Source organism: Trachurus japonicus, chromosome 24, assembly GCF_045865225.1.
Source record: "Trachurus japonicus isolate A0001 chromosome 24, Traja_1.0".
In the NCBI taxonomy this organism is placed as follows: Eukaryota; Metazoa; Chordata; class Actinopteri; order Carangiformes; family Carangidae; genus Trachurus; species Trachurus japonicus.
Window position 1 is genome coordinate 4102104 of NC_140930.1, and position 17647 is coordinate 4119750.

The 17647-nt window shown below is 42.9% G+C and overlaps 1 protein-coding gene across 1 annotated transcript in view; it reads right to left on the minus strand.

The window, feature by feature from the left end:
- Positions 1–17647, minus strand: part of col12a1b (collagen, type XII, alpha 1b) — a 173210-nt gene that overhangs the window by 128231 nt on the left and 27332 nt on the right. The window contains exons 13-16 of the mRNA XM_085770776.1: positions 9090–9359; positions 5973–6239; positions 3856–4048; positions 2617–2741 (exon numbers count right to left, since the gene is read on the minus strand). Of these exons, the coding sequence (XP_085626902.1) occupies positions 2617–2741; positions 3856–4048; positions 5973–6239; positions 9090–9359 (855 nt within the window). The remainder of the gene's footprint in view (positions 1–2616; positions 2742–3855; positions 4049–5972; positions 6240–9089; positions 9360–17647) is intronic.

Here is a 17647-nt window from a genome sequence, read left to right on the forward strand (position 1 = left end):
CAACTTTTTTAAGAGGCATCTAATACGCTGCAGACGACGACCACTGCTGGATCTGGACTCTGAGCAAATAAATACCCAGCTCCGTCTCACTGTGGGATATAAATCACTGGGGTCCTACAAAACAGAAAAATACCAACAATTCAGAGCTGTTGTTGTGTGTTTTCTTCTCTCGGGCCAGAGGCTAACGAAGCCTGAAACGCCGCAGTGGCTTTTTTTTTTTTGCTCCGAAATCAAAAAGGCATTATATGAGAAAATATTGTGTTTACTGACGGAGAGCGAAGCCAAAGTGAAGCTTTTTTTTATTTTCTGACGTGGGATTTATTATACGTGCAGTTTCACGGCTGCAGATGCAAATGCAAATGCAACATCTTGGAAAGTGAAGTTAAAGTTGAGTTAATGTGAGTTTAAATAAAGTTAATCAGTTTCAGTCAGACGTCCTGAGCTCTGAGGAAGTTACAGGTGTTTCTGGAGTTTGAACTGGTTTGTTAAAGGGATAGTTCAACATTTTGGCAAATTGGCCCATTGCCATAATCCCTATAGTCATAGCAGTAGGTTTGTCACCTTTAATTGTCGGTGCAAGCTATTTTTAGAACGGCGGAGCAGAGCCGTGAGCTGCTCAGAGCTACGCTACGGAGGCTCATTATGGGATTTCTTGGTTTCCCTCATCAAACTCATCAAATACACAATCCAACAACTCCACAACGCTCTGGTGGACAAGTTGTGACCTGCACATTCACCACGCTATGAGATAATAACACAACGTTACCACACAGAGTTGTTTTAGAGGGAAATTCATGCAAAACCGCTGATGCACGTTGCCTTCAGGGACAGTTTTTCATCAAGCAGTCTCTGTATTTCCCTCTAAAACAACTCTGTCTGGTAGCGTTCTGTTATTATCTCATAGCGTGGTGAATGTGCAGGTCACAACTTGTCCACCAGAGCGTTGTGGAGTTGTTGGATTGTGTATTTGATGAGTTTGATGAGGGAAACCAAGAAATCCCACAAGCCTCCGTAGCGTAGCTCTGAGCAGCTCACGGCTCTGCTCCGCCGTTCTAAAAATAGCTTGCACCGACAATTAAAGGTAACGAACCTACTGCTATGACTATAGGGATTATGGCAATGGGCCAAATTGTTGAACTATCCCATTAAATGTTATAAAGTTCAAATCAAAATAAACTTTTCATAGTGACAGTCAACTCAATATCGACTTGTCCAAAAAAGAAACCCAAAAACATGTCAAGCGATTTGAGAAAAATGTTTTGCTGGAAACCTGGAGACGTTTCAGTTTCGCACTTCAAGTGTCAAAGTGTTTCACATTTTGTTTAAAAGAAGAAAAATTTAAAAAGGAATAAAACATTTAATGACCTGTAAAAAAAAAAAAAAAGAAAGAAAAAGAAAACATTTCTGCAGCTCAGCCAGAACATATGGAGCTGTCAGAGCGTCTGGAGCGCAGCCGGCTACTCTGCAGCTTTAATATACGAGGATGTGTGAGTGGAAGCTCGGTGGAACATCCCCGAGCCGCTCTCTGCTCTGTGGGCAGTCGTCGGTCACCAGCTCGTCTGCTCTACATTACTGCAGGAATCTCTTCCCTTTTCCTCGGGTCGTTTGAGAAGCATAACATTTTCCTAGCTGCTGCTGCTACAGCGGCGGCGGCGGCGGCTAACGCTTGAAATCGCATCGGAAAAAACATGAAAATGGGAAATATGATCTCGGTTTGCGTGACGGATGAACGATCTGTGTTTGTGGGAACAACTCAGATCGGATCAGATCATCCTGGTGGTGGTCTGCCCAGTGAAACCAGCTCCAACTGGGGCGATTTATAAATGTTAAGTGTCGACACTTCAGCTAAACGCCTGTTAAATAGCGTGTCACTTCTGCACAACGAGATATGTGGGCGACGAGGAGAAAAAAAAAACGAGAGCCAAGCAGCTCAAAATAATTTGTACTAATCACGATCATCTGCGGCGAGTTCTGCTCAGCGACAGTGAGAATAATTCCCCTCGACAACGAAATAATTCAGCGTTTTTCGGCACCAACGTGGGCGGAGTCAGAGTCGGATCGCTCCGGTGCCGAGGGGAGGGAGGAGGGAGGAGGGAGGAGTAAGGGGACTTGGATCAGAGAGCATCTGGTCTGCAGGCCTGCACTGCAAAAAATCTAATATCTTACCAAGAATATTTGTCTTATTTTTAGTCAAAATGTAATTTCTAGTCAAAACAAATCTCATTATACTTAAAATTAGACTCATCATATTAAAAAGCAGCTTGTTTTTAGACACTTTTTACTTCTTTCAAGCAGATTTTCACTTAAAATAATCTGATAGTGGAGCAAGTTTTTCCTCCTAATTACAAGCACAAAAAACTTACTTTCACTGGCAGATTTTTCTACTTATCTCAAGTGAAAATGTGTTTGAAACAAGTGAAAATGATCTAAAAACAAGTACATTTTTAGGTGATGAGTCTTGTTTTAAGTGGAAAGAGGTTAGTTTTGACTAGAAATGAGACATTTTGACAAGAAATAAGACAAATATTCTTGGAAAGATTTTGAGTTTTTGCAGTGTGCTGCTCTTTAAGGCTGCTGGGGTGCAGCAGTGTGCACGGTCGCATTGTCGGCGTTTACCAGAGTCGCTGAGGGTGGGAGGTTCAGGAGCGTCTGAGAGCGTCGTCTTCTCCTCTCCGGCCAGAGGCAAACTCTCTCCTCCTTCAAACATCCCAAACACGGCCACCGAGTACTTAGTTCCTGCCCTGAGGGGGAGAAGAGAGGAGGAAACCACATGAGAATCCGATGCTACGGCTTCAACAACAGGGCCGAGCTGTTCACAAGTAAAACCTGATCAGATCTTTGGACAATGGATTGGATCAAATCTTGAAAATGGGTTGTTTCTGAATTAAAACCGGATTCTGAGATCCAATCTTGGTTTAAATCTGGATCAAACCCTCAGTTTGTGTTGTTCAAAACTTTTTTAGTCGGATCAGGAAAACTTTGATCCACAAAATCAGGATTATTCTGATCCCAGCAGTTTGGTGGATTCAGGAACTGGTTAGATAAACTACATTTATGATGTAGTATATAAACATTTATGGATTTACGTATATTTTGCATCTGATTTTTAAACCATTATAGTGAAATTTCCCTTTGGTACATCCTGGCAGGAGGATTTCCTTCAGAATGAATAAAGTTATATCTATCTATCTATCTATCTATCTATCTATCTATCTATCTATCTATCTATCTATCTATCTATCTATCTATCTATCTATCTATCTATCTATCTATCTATCTATCTATCTATCTGTCTATCTATCTATCTGTCTATCTATCTAGTAATTAAAGTTTTGGATTATTCCAAAAATGAGGAACTTTTCCCCATTTTTCCCCAACTACCGGATATTTTAAATGAAATTTTAAGTTTTAATTTGAAACGCATGGAAAAATATTCACAATGTATTTGACTGATGAACTGTATATCTGCTTTTTTATTTATTTAAACAGCCAGACCAGATAAGGTCGAAACAAAAAAACAGCACAGAAAACAATGCAAACACCCCATTTTCAAATCAATCCACTTTGAGTGACCTCAAGCTGCTGTTCTACCTGTTGTTTACAGTCTTCAGTGTGATATGTAGTCGCATTTAACACTCATTATCTGGATTTGGTAATCCTGAAAAGTTTGTATCTGTATCAGACTGATCCAATTCAACTGCGCTTTGAACAACTGGTATAAAAGTAAAGATGGATTACATGATCCTGGATGGAAAAACAAGGGATTTCAATTTGAACAACTTGGCCCTGAAAATACAAGAAGAACTTTTATTGGATGTCCAGCTACGACAGGTGAAAAGTTGTGCATGAACCCACCTGAGTTCCTCTAGAACCACTGTGTTGTCATAGGGACCGACAAGCATCTGCCCGAGTTCAACGTCGTTGCCGGTGGGGTGAAAGGTCACTTTGTAGGCCTTGACCGGACCGGGCGCCGAGTCCCAGGTGACTCTGAAACTGGTCTTGGTGGGGTCCGAGGTCTGGAGGTTCCTGGGAGACTTGTAGGGCGACACTGAAACAGAAGAAGAACCGGTCCAGAACTTCAGGACAAACGTGCACAGAGCGAAGATTCGACACGATTTTCTTATTTAGCTTTTTTTTTTTTCTTTTTTTTTTTGTCTTGGCAAAAAAGGTTTTTAAAGGTCAGCCACACCACATTCAAGCCAGTTTTCATTAGTCCATAATACAAATCCTTGACCCCGGTGTCGCTGGTTAACAAGCCCAGTGTCATGCTGTGTGTTAGTAAGTGCTATAGCGTGTGATGGAGCTCGTGTTTCACTGTGAGTTTTTTTTTTTTTTTTTTTTTTTTTAGTGCTCTGGTGAAAAGAAGACGCTGCTTCTGTGTGAGAAATATTCATCTTAACAAGTTGTTTAAACTCAAAGGCACGTCTGAAACCTCAGCTGATGGTGGAAGAAGAAGAGCAGAAGTCCTGCAGCTCGGACGTCAGAGTGTCGACGCCTCTGGTGAGTGACGATCCGGCATAAATTAAACCCGTGGTCTAACGCACTGAGACCCAGTAGAACCCCCCCCTCCAAAAATCTAGTTTGCTTCTCAAGTTGTAGCGACTTCAGCACAGACAGCCAGATAGAAAAACACTGCTGTCTATGGAGCCACGAGCCAACCGCCATCAAAAAAGCCACTCATAGCCACAAATAATGTTCAGAACAGCATCAAACTTCATCAACAGTACAAACAGGGTCCCATCCCATAATACAAGGCATCAAACACCTGCTAGCTTTGTCTGGTTTCTATTGAAAAGAGACGAAAACACAACTCACCCACTCTCTTCAAGCCCTAACAAGTTGATTACCGACTGCAGTAGAAAAGTAAGAAGTCCTGTGACTGTAGCTTCGGAGGCGTTGACCGTTGCTAAATGGTACGATCTAGCTTTCGAAACATTTCCTGATTGCGTCCGAACGTAATCAAGTTTCTAACGTTAAACATTTGAAAGTGGCAGCTTTTTTTACACTTCCAACAGCTCCTCAGCTCCACTGTGCCATGCCTGCAAGAGCTGAAGGGCGGGGTTACCATGGCTACAGCGCGAACGTTTGATAGCTAGCATGCTGGGTGGCTAATAAAAAACGTTGCGCAAGAATCTTGGGATAGGTATGGGAGGCCACAAAGGATAGCAAAGGAAGGCTGCATTTGTCGGCCATATTTGGAGGAGCTTTGGCGCAACGCTGTGACGTAAACCGACTTCAAATGCCGCCTCCGAAGGATGCAGCCGCTGAATTGGGACACAGCTTGTGATAGTCTGAGCAACTCAACTCTGTTCATTTCCCTGTCAACACTCGCTAGTTATAGTTAGAAACAGAGAGGAACACTGATGCACTCGGTAATCGACTCGTCAGGGCTTTCCCACAGCTAGCAAGCCAGGAGAGTGGGTGAGTTGTGTTTCTGCCTCTTTTCAATAGAAACCAGGCAAAGCTAGCATGCGTCTGATGCCTCGTATTATGGGATGGGATCCTATTTGTACTGTTGATGAAGTTTGGTGCTGTTCTGAGCATTATTTGTGGCTATGAGCAGCTTTTTTTTTTAACCGCAATTAGCTCGTAGCTACAGAGACAGCAGTGTTTTGCTATCTGGCTGTCTTTGCTAAAGTTGCTACAATTAGAGAAGTTTGCGGTGCGTTAGACCATGGGTTACACTTAAAATATCCCTTCATCCAATGCTTTCTCACTACAGTTTAAACCAGAGCCACATCAACACACAGACGTCCTGTGGAGCAGTGAACAGGAAACTAAATAAAATCCAGCCTTCCCAAAAAGCTAATGCTAACACTGTTAGCTCAGCTGCAGTTTTTCCTTCCGTTTCCACCAGCGCTGCTGCTTTCAGACCGAGCTCCGGTTTAAAACCTCTTGGTTAAGATGTAACATGTTTGTGCGGTGCAGCTAACTGTCTCTCAGAGGGTTGAATTATGGACCAAGTAACGTACGTGTCGTTCCTACTCCTTGCCTTGCTTTTCCTTCCCCGCGCTTGTAGATGGGGTGAACGGTGATGTCGTAGGTGGTGACCGGCTGCAGGCGCTTCATGACGGTGGACGTGGCCGTGCCGGCGACTTTCATGGCCACTTCCTTGCCGCCGCTCCTCGGGACATACTTGAGCCGGTAGTTGACCACTTTGCCCGGCGCCGGCTTCCACGTGACCTTCATGGTCCGCTCGGTCTCGTCGGACACGGTCAGAGATTTAGTTGCAGGAGAAGCTAAAAAAAAAACAAAAGAGAGAATACAAAAGATCCAGATAAGGAAAGATTGTTGGATCAGCCAACATAAATCTTTATTTATCTAAAGTGGTGTTTTGTTTTCAGTCCAAAACCAAAAGTCATTTGTTTGCTAAAGTTTTGAATCTGAATCTTAACCACTACTTAAAAACTGATTCACATGATCGATCGAGGACAGTTGCCAATACCTTTTCTATCGATTACCACCTGGGAGAATCCAGTGGAAAAGATTTTAAGAACATATGTAGCTGAGCCCAGTCTCTCTCTCTCTGTGTGTGTTTGTGTGTGTCTGAGGTTACGAGGATTCCTTGTTGTGTTTATCATCAATAATCATCAGTTCCAGTAATCAAGAAAACACAGCACATCATCCATTACATCAGTGCCGAGTGCCAGTGCCTGGATGATTACAGATAAATATTAGTTTGTAACACACATCGCTGGAACACTAAACACAGGCCGCAGCCAAACGGAGCATTTCAACGTTGTTAAGAAGTTGTTGTTTTTTTTTATTCAGCCGAGAAACACACAAACAAACAAGCTGCTGATGAACAGTCGCTTCTTCTTTTCTTTTAAAAGATAACAGATCCTCCCTTTTTTGGATCACGGAGACGCTGTTTGGTCTCGTTCTACGTCCTCACCACTCGTCTTTCTTTTATGTCCACTTAACCAGAATCACTTTAAACCCTCAGAACAATCATCTGTGTTGTGGTTTCCCTTCACATCCCTTCAGTTTACTCTCATGTATTCATAACTGCAGGCGTAGATGTTGAGTAACATCGTCCGCTCTGTGCCAGAACTAACTGGTTATGAATTAGGCTTTTACCCAGAAGTGATCAATTGGAGGAGAAGGAGGGGGGTGAGAGGGTGGGGGGTTGCTAACCACATTTTCCTTTTCGCCCCAAAACAAGCGAAGCCTATAAAACCAAATTAACTTATTCCGATGATTCTGCAAGTGATTAAAAAAAAAAAAACTTTGCAAGGGAGGGAATAAGCGTGTACATTTAATGATCCCAAGGAAAGTTTTTCAAACTACTTGATTTCACTCTGGAGGGACTTTTTATTGGCGGAAAGAAAACGCAGCGTCCAACTCTTCCAACGTGCTGATGATGGGTCTGAAGGACGTAACAACGGTTCTGTTGGAGGAACTAACGCATCGAGGAACAATATGTACTGAGGCGTGTTCACGCTGCTCGGCTCTGCTCGGCTCTGTGTGGCCTGCTTCTGTGGATCTGCGCCGTCTGATTCCCCCATGAGCGCACGTATAGAGCGTAGGGATGTCACAATTACTTGTTTTCATGAATAATCGTGGTATTAAACGCCACAATTGATCAACTGTAAAGATTCCTCAATACCGTCATCTTCCAAAAAAGATTATGTGGAGCCATATCGGCAGATCAGCGCAACACAAAACTGCTTGTGTAACTTTGATTTCGCTTCATGCGAGTTTCAGAACAGAAACACACCCGAATGGTACAGTTTGGCAGTAATTGGGTTAAATTACGTTAATGTCAAACCTAATGCAACATTGAATTGGCAGGAATTTAAATGTTAGCGTGTCATTTGTAAGAAAAAAAAGCTTAAAGGGACAACGAGGAGTTTGCTTTTGGTGATAAAAGAGTCTCATATTAATGTGGATGAATCTACGTTACCACTTGTTAATGGTCCATATAAGATAAATATATCGTTTTATCTTTATAGTTATTTTGATATTATTATTTAGTGGTCTGCTCGCCCAACATTTCCTACTTTCGGTTTCCCGGACGCTGCCCGGCGGGTCATGGGAATAACGCCGCCGGATCGCTAGTTGACATCGTTTATGGTCGGAACTACGATGGTATCTGATCGTCTTCCAACCTCCGACTTTCATTCTTGATCAATGAAAACATTCTTGGCAAATGTTTTCACTTTTGTCCGAGAATTTCCTCAATGCGCACGGAGGCTCATGGGAAATGTAGTGTGAAAACACTTTACTTTCCAAAACTCCTCGTAGTACCTTTAAAATTTTGGTATTGATGACAATTAATGACTTAGAGTTAGAGTTCAAACATTTCCCCTGGAGGATTAATTAATAATTGGTCAGATATTCATAGATATTTCAAATATTTTGTGTATATAATTAGTAATGTAATTATATTTTGTATCATATTTGATTTTACACATTCATGGTGTTGTGAAGTTAAAGGTACAGTATGTAAGAAATCTAAAGCAACTGGCCGTAAAATCCTCCTAATATGTCACAGAGACTCAGGAATAATGTTCATATAACATGATGAACTCACCAACAACAATAGCAGAAAAAACGAGATCACTATGTTTTTAATTTGACTGCAGTAACCGTTTTTGGCCACATTCTTACATTTGGCACCTTTAATTGATGCATAACAATCGTGATATTGTTAATACCGTGATTATTTTAGAAAATCCATAATGGTGACATCCCTAACAGAGCGTGTCTTAGCTCATTCCCAGGACACACACATTGTCCTAATACCGCCTTAAGAGCTGGACTGACTGTCCCCCCTGCAGGTGTTTCTACCCGACGACCGAGCACAGTTTGAAAATAATCTAAACTGAAAATCATGACTTGGCCTTTTGTCCACAGAGAGACGGAGAGAAGAGAAAACCATCGGAGTGATGCCAACTGTACGATTACACACACTCTGAAGTATGTTGTGTTGTTGTTCCTGACAAAAGGAGGAAGTATTGGATCTCAGCTTGTGGCTCTTTGCCTCGTAATCAAAGCAGCGCAGTCTTTTCTGTTCTGGCCACATGTGTGACGGACGGTCAGGAGACAGTGAGAGCGTCCAATCACAGCGCTGCTCTTACTCTTACCGTCGGTGGTTTCCTGTCCGGTGAGCGCGTCGCTGTCCTTGTATCCGTAGCTGGCGACCACGGAGACCTGGTACAGCGTCTCGGGGGTCAGACCGTCCAACACGGTGCTGGTGACGTCTCCCGGGACGCTTTTCTGTCCCGTCTCGTCGGAAAACATGGACTTCCACCGGACCAGGTAGGAGTTGACTCCGCCGGGCGCCGCCGTCCACGAGGCGGCGAAGCTGGTGTCGGTCACGTCGCTGGTCACCAGGTTCTTAGGAGGTCCCACATCTGGAAACAATTAAGGAGCAGAGGTGTGGATTAAACCCATGTGGATGTGTGTGTTTTTTTTTTAAACATAAATTAAACATACAGATTAAAATCCTCAGCTTTGCTCCCAGATGTTTAGAAACTGCTGGACGCTGAGGACGGTTCATCTTGTCATCCTGGCTGCAGCGCTCGCTCCTCTGCTCTTTCCAGTATTTGTCAGTTTTTCTTTTAATCATCTTCCTTTTTTAAAACAAAGGAGCCATTTGGCCGCGCTGGCAGATCAGATTATTTTTTTTAAATGGAAACTATTAAAAGGCCGTTGAGTGGACGGCAGAGCTGCAGCTATAAAGGGCAGGGGAGAAGAAGATGAGTGGAGGAACACATGTGAGGAGCTGTCCAGGCTGAAAGGGTGATTTTCTTTTCTTTTTTTAATATTTCAGAGGATATTTCAGTCAGTTCTGCTTCATTACTGAGAACAGAGGGAGACAGAAGACATAAAACATGTCAGGACCTGGATGGGTTCAAAGAGTCTCCTGAGCCAGGGGGAGAACATGGAGAGGAAACCTCCGTACTGGACTTTATTGAACATCTTTACTTCATCAGCTCGGTCCTACAGTTTCCCTCCGACCTGGTGGATCCAGAGCCCAAGCCTTTAAACATTCAGCTGGTTGCAACCTTTTTAGTTTTCTAGGAAGCAGGTTCTCAAAATCAAGTTGTTTTTATGAACACTGGGTCCAATTTTTTATTTTATTTTTTTTCTAAAATGTAGTTTTCCCATCGTCTCATGTCGTCTCCTCCAGACGACTTCAGATCGTTTAGTTGGTTTACAACCTGCAGGTTTGTCTCATTAGTTCCTAGCAGGCAGGGCCGTATAGGGGAGAAAGGTGATGATAATTCTAGGGCCCCAGCACCCAGTGGGGCCCACAAAAAACCCCAGTGGTCTAATCTTTGTATGACTGAATTATTCTGCATAAAACCCTGACTAATACTTATTTATTTGTTTATTTCGGGCATGTCAATTAAATCATCATCATCACACTTCATCTTAGTTCAATACACATGGCCGAAAGGGAAAGCGGGAGAAGCAAAAGCTTATCTAGTCCCGCCCCCATTACCCACAGAATAAAATCTTTATCGTAATCTTTTCTTTTCTTTTGCTTTTTACATTTTGACATAACATTCTTTTACTTATACTCATAGTAATGCTGCATTAGCATCAAAACAAAGTAGGCTAAATAAAAAATGATAATACATACGTAGTCTAAGAAAAAAAGTGGAAAAGTCAGGGGCCCATTTTAGTATTCTTTCAGGGGCCCCAGAATTCCTAGCAACGGCCCTGCTAGCAGGACCTCAGCTATTAACATAACTGTACTGCTGGCTTATATTTTGATAATCTGGCCCGCTTCTTTTCCTCTTTTTTTTTTTTTGCAAATACCTAAATTGACTTGTGCACACCTTAAAACTGGACAGGTGTGTGGCCAACACAGTGAATCAGAATAAATTCCTGCACACCATCTTCACTTGAGATCCCAATTTATTATAAAAACAACTTTTCGGTTTCTCAGACCTTCATCAGGTCTACATAACCTGACGTTGTTTCTAATAAAATCCAGCTGGGATAAGTTTGTGAAATCAAGTCATTCATGAACCCTCAGTAGACCAGTTTTAGTTCTTGCAGCAGCAGGAAAACCCTGGAGGAACTCTCTCTCTCTCTCTGCATCTTTAGCTCCAAATGTCAAAGAGAAATCCTCAGTGTTTCATTGCAGTGTATTGGTTTGCATTGATGAATGCAGCCATCTGTTAGCTGTGCTCCCTACTCCCTCTTGTCTCTGCTCCAGACACAGTTACTACCACTTTAAAAAGAAAACAGCTCCTCCTCCTCTGTGAAGGAGCAGGTAAAACAAACGATACGACAGCTCCAGTTAGAACCAGACACCACTTTCTCTGCTTTTCTGTCTGTGTGTGTGTGTGTGTGTGTTTCTCACAGCCATCATTTATTTTGCACAGAGCGGCTGCGCTTTCTGCCAGAGGAACAGGAGGAGGTCTGAGCGCTCGCAGCTTTTTATGGCTCCTCAAGCGTTTCAGAGTTTAACCCTTCGTCAAACTTTACGTCTAATTCTTTTAAAAAGTCTGAGAAGAAACGATGAAGTCAGCCGCCGCCCTGGAGAATAAATAACGTTACTCTGAAAGTGTTTCACTCTTATGGATCTGTTAAACAGACTGAGACTAACAGACCTCCACCCTCATGCAGGCTCACGTTGCTGCAGCCAGACGTATGGCCGCTTTCCTATACAGACCACTGGAAATATCTCTGACTGATGGAAGAGGAGGGGGAGGAGGAGGAGGAGGAGGAGAGTCCATATGAAATGATAATCCTTCAGTTTAGCAGAGAGGGTGACAACGTGTACAGAGCGAGCCGCCAAGTTTCCACAACAACGTGATAATTATCACAAGAATCCCTCATATCCAGATCTATAATCAAGACACAGAGCTCTGGATAAATCACGCTCCGACTCCGTCTGCCAACTGATACTGATCTTTTCTTGGAGGAAAGGGGATAAAAAGGAATAAAAAAAACATCGAGCTCACTAAATATTTATAGCTGGAAAAACTTGTTTCTGGTCTGGAACCAAGACACAACACAACACAACACAACACAACACAACACAACACAACACAACACAACACACACAAACGCTTGTGTGCACGGCCACAGAATAACTCCATCAATTATTAAATGAGTCTGGATGCTGTGGAGCGGCGGCCATTTTTCATCCTGACAGACTGACACCGGAAATGTCAGTCTGATGGTCGTCGTGACAACATGTGGCTGATGCGACTGAAAACTCTATTCATGAGCTGGATTTAAAAAGGAAGGAAAAGTTTTAAAGTCTAAACTAAAGTCTCGACTCTAATGAAGCTTTTAATTTAATTCCAGTATTTCTGAGACATATTGATCTTTCCTTCATTGATACATAACGATCGGTTTATTCTCGTCTCTGATGGTTCGCCGTCGTCAGGCCACTGCAGCCAAGGACTCTGCTTCAAGGAACGCCGTCTTTCTCTCTCTCTCTCTCTCCTTTAAAAAGCTGGAAGCCGAGTCAGAGAAAAAACTTCTCGAATAAATAACAGCCACAGACATTTGTCAGACGGAGAGTGGAATATCTGCAGCTGAAACGTTTTTCCACAGTCAATCATGAAGCTGATCCGAACACGACCGCATGGAATTTAATCCACTGTTGTAGAAATTTCCACTATCTATCTATCTATCTATCTATCTATCTATCTATCTATCTATCTATCTATCTATCTATCTATCTATCTATCTATCTATCTATCGTTCTATCTATCTATCGTTCTATCTATCTATCTATCTATCTATCTATCTATCTATCTATCTATCTATCTATCTATCTATCTATCTATCTATCTATCTATCTATCGTTCTATCTATCTATCGTTCTATCTCTATCTATCTATCTATCTATCGATCTATCGTTCTATCTATCTATCTATCGTTCTATCCTTCTATCTATCCTTCTATCTATCCTTCTATCCTTCTATGTATCCTTCTATCTATATATCATTCTATCTATCGTTCTATCTATCTATCTATCTATCTATCTATCTATCTATCTATCTATCTATCTATCTATCTATCTATCTATCTATCTATCTATCTATCTATCTATCTATCTATCTATCTATCTATCTATCTATCTATCTATCTATCTATCTATCTATCTATCTATCCATCTATCTATCTATTAAATAAAGTTTTGTATTATTCCAAAAAATTAGGAACTTTTCACCAGCTACTGGATATTTTAAATGAATTTTTAAGTTTTAATTTGAAACATCGATCTATCTATCTGGGAGTTTTTAAACACAATTGTATTTTTTACTTTTTACTTTTGGGATCAAGTGAAACAAAGACAAAGAACCTTATAATAGAAGTGAAACGAAAACGTGTTGTTGCACTAGTGTTATTTCCGGGGACTGTTTGAACAGGATCCGAGACAGATGCTTGGATTTCGGGCCTGTTCTGAATCTTTTGGGATGTCTGTTCATATACTGTAGGTAAATCACATCTACTGATGAAAACTGTGTGACACAAGCAAAAGCTCCAGAACAGCTGCTCAATGGACCTGATGCTGAGGCTGGTGTGTGAAGATTTGGGTTAAAATGTAATTCCTTTATAATAAGTTAATATCTGAAATATTCAGCTGTTTAGTTTGTATTAAAACAAACATTAACTCAACTCAAAATTGAAATTTGACTCATTATCTCCTCCCCTCATGTGGACTAAGGGCTGGGAGAAGTTTCAGAGTCCTCCGTGGCTTCTCTGAGTTACAGGGGGTCTCGGCGTAGCAGTGCATGTCCATATAACGGTTGCAAATGGATACCAACTGTCTTCGTAACAAAAAGACACACCAAAAAACATCCAATTCGGCGGCTCCGTAATGTCCCTCATGTATTCGCCCCGAAACCGAAATATAGCGAAATAATCGCTGGTCGGCTCACCCAGCATTTCCACCACCACTAATAATAACAAAATAACCATAGAGACAAAACGATATATTTATCGAAAATGGGCCCATTAACAAGTGGTAACGTAGATTCATCCACATTAATATGAGACGTTTTTATTGTCGCGGAATTTTTCGTTCTGCCGATGGAGAAACTCCTCATTGTCCCTTTAATCTCCTGATAAGTTGAGTTAAACCTGAGTGACTCTAGAGAAACAGACATGAATAACAACCTGCTCCATCGACAGGTGTTTTCTTACAGGTTTTATAAGTTCGGTCGAGTCGAGTTGCTGCTGCTGTGTGACAGGTGAGGACTTCCAGCAGGAGGAGGAGGAGGAGGAGGAGGAGGAGGAGGAGGAGGAGGAGGAGGAGCCTGGCTGTGGGACTCCCTGCTGCTGCTGCTGCTGCTGCTGAAACCTCTCAGCCTCAGTGGAAAAGTCTCTTTGGCTTCTGACTTTGTATAAACTTGGCTCAGCGACATGTTCCATCTACCGTCGAGACGCTCGGGGCACCTTGTTGCATTTCAGAGAGACGGAGAGCGAGAGCGAGCGACTGGCTGAGCGGAGGTTTTCTTACGGGTGGCCCAGACGGAGAGGAAAGTAAAACCTCTCTGACAGTGGCAGTGTGAGCGATGCTGCACACACACACACACACACACACGGTGTCTGGCTCTGTGAGCTGCCAGAGCTGGTTAAAGGAGGGTGAAGGTCACGGAGCAGATCAACTATGTGTCATTTCTAATGTGCACCAATGAGCTCCAGGATCTGAGACGATGATGGATCTCTTTCTGTTGAGTTAAAGCTGTTTGCACCGATCCAGTCCTGACTGATGATTAATATCAGCACTAATACTGATGTTAGAGAGAACATTTTCTTCTTCACAGCCAGCCGCTGTGGCACAAGACTCAACTTTATCGCTTTCATGTGACAACTGAGGAGATTTTAATTTATTTTTTGGACAAATGACAATCACTGGGAGTTCAGAAACTGAGTTGGTATCTGCTGTCGGCCAGAGGGAAGTTTGTTCGCAGCCAAACTCTGCAGCAGATTTTCAGACCGAGCTGGAAACAAAGAGCTCGTCAACGAACCTGAACCTCTGGAGAAGGTTCTGGAAAACCAACACAGGTGGAAGCTTCACCACTTTGACCACTAGAGGTGTAAGAAAATATTCATACGATTCGTTTCGCAATACTGTATCAATATTCAAAAGCACTGTATCGATTTTTTTGGGATGGTTTTTGGTCCATTTAAAACTCTGACTGATGGTTGGCAGCATCATTCAGCCGTTGACAACGAGATCTTGCGAGAGTAAAAGTCTGTGACTCATCGAATGCTCAAGCGTTGGCTAACCAAGGGGAAAGAATGGCAATATGCTGCGATATATCGTATCATAGCCCCTGTATCATGATACGTAACCTATCACCAGACTCTTGCCAACACACACCCCTATAACTTTGACGGGACATAAGTCCGAGGTCTGGGATGTAAGTGGGCAAACTTTTTGGGCTCAGAGCCACAATGAGTTTTAAGAATTTGACGGCCAGGTCGGGCCGGTATCAGATGGATGGAAAGTGAAATATTAAAGGGGACGTATTATGGAAATATCACTTTTTAAAGGTTCTTTATCATATATTTGGGTGTTTGTCTTGCCTTCTGGCCTCCAAAATGTGGGAATTGACAAAAGAATCTGTAATTTTCAGGCTCCCTAGGTTTAAATCCATGACGCTTTATGAGCTGTTCCCTCAGTTGTCTTCCAGTGATGTAACTAGTTTTCCAATTTGCATAACCCCACCCCTACCTGGTACCGGTAGAAGGGGCGGGGCAAGCAGTGGCTCATTTGCATTTAAAGGGGCAGGCACTGAAACCAGCTGTTCTGAACAGAGCTGTTTAGAGAGGATGAAAAGAACTGTGATGATCTTTATTGATATTTGGGGTATTTAGACCAAAGCATGTCACAGACATGTCTTTAAGACACCTGGGAACTATTTTAATTTGTGGAAAAGGGACAGAATACAGTATGTCTCCTTTAATAACATGTAAAAGCCAATTACTTACAAGTTAAAAAGAACTTACATTCAATTTACGTTTAGTTTCAGTAGGAGCTTTGTTTTGTTGTTGGTCACCCATCCTATAATTTGGACAATTTTGTACCAATATTTGACAATGGGCCACATATGGCCTCAGTTTGCCCACGTCCGGAATAAAGACTTCAATCAAGGAAAGCTGATTTATAGCCACAGCTCTGGATGATCTAGGAGCGCTCCTGGTTTTAAGATCAACGACCTACTGTGCAGTATTTTTGGGTTGTCTGGAAAACCTTCCTCCGATGCATCGACGCCAGTTTCATCTGACAACTTCTTGGTTTCAGTGTCGAGGATGGATTATATAACCTCCCTGCTCCAGTCTAATCTCCTCTTCTGTGATTCCTCACATGTTCAGCTCTGTAAGGTTTTCCATCCCACAGCAGCGTCACGCTACAAACCGGACCTACAATCAGGAAGAACCTGTTTCATGTCATTTTCTTTGGGGATCGTCCAAACCGGTGTTAAAAGTGAAGGACTGAGCGATGGAAGCCAAACGCAGCTGCTGCTGCTTTGTGAATCAGCTGTGGACGAGTTTACGCCCCAAACAAATGAACCAAACGGACCAAATGTCATACAACTCTGCTGCGCCGATGTTTGAACAAATTAGGAGCGAAATGAAAACACAAGTGCGTGTGCAGCACTTACACAGTAGTTTTGGGGGGAAATGACCTGAATTAGATTTGAAATATCACAGAAAACACTGTTGTAACCTGCTGCTTTTGGCACCGAGTGGAGTTTTCCATTTTAGCTCCCATAAAACGGAAATGTTTCGCGCACAAATGAGACCCCACTGAGGTTTAATGTGAGCTCTTACTGTACAATCAGTTTTTACAGCGAGAAAAGGAGTGAGCTCACTGGGTTTTTACTGCGGTACAGTATCAGAGCCCATCAGAGCAGGTTTTAAACTCTGCGTGTCAGGGAAACAAAGGTAATGAGGAGGCTGCTGCCAGCTGCCGGTGATACGAGCCAACACCAGGGATGTCTGCAGGCCGCGCAGACCCTGAATGCAACACGGCGGAACAAATCCACCACGTCGTATACCGACACGACAACCCGAAGCGTCGGGATTGCACCGAAGCTACCGAAGGGAGGAGGAGAAGGAGGTAAGACTGTGGACAAGAGAAGGAGAAATTCCAGGCAAGCCCTCACAAGGTGGAAAGAAAAGAGAGAGACGAGAAGGAGAATAACATGAAGCAACGAAGAGAGACAGAACAAGAGCGAGGGGAATGGAAAGAGAGACGCAGAAAAAGAAGAAACAGATGGAGAAAGACAGACGCTAATAAGAAGAGACAAAGAGAAACGGAATGGGAGGTGAAACGCAGAGACACAGGAGGAGGAGAGGCAGGATGAAACAAAGACATAAACAGGGAGGACGACGGAGACGGAGACAGGAATGAGTCAGTCTTCCCTCCTAACCTCCCAGCCCTGCTCTGCTCTCAGCTGGGTTACATTCCTGTCCGGTCTTGCTGTTTCTCATCTTTACCTCCGAGCCTCAGTCTGTCTGCTCCGTCCACCATCGCCGTGCTGCACTACAGGGACGCTTCACTGTGATATCTGCAGAAGACAGCTGCTCTCTGCTCTCACAACCAGCGCATAGAGCTGGACACAAGGAGATACAGGAGACAAAACGGCTGTGGACCCCTAACTACAACAAGTCCCATCTCACAATAATACACCATTGTCCTTCTTGGTCAAAT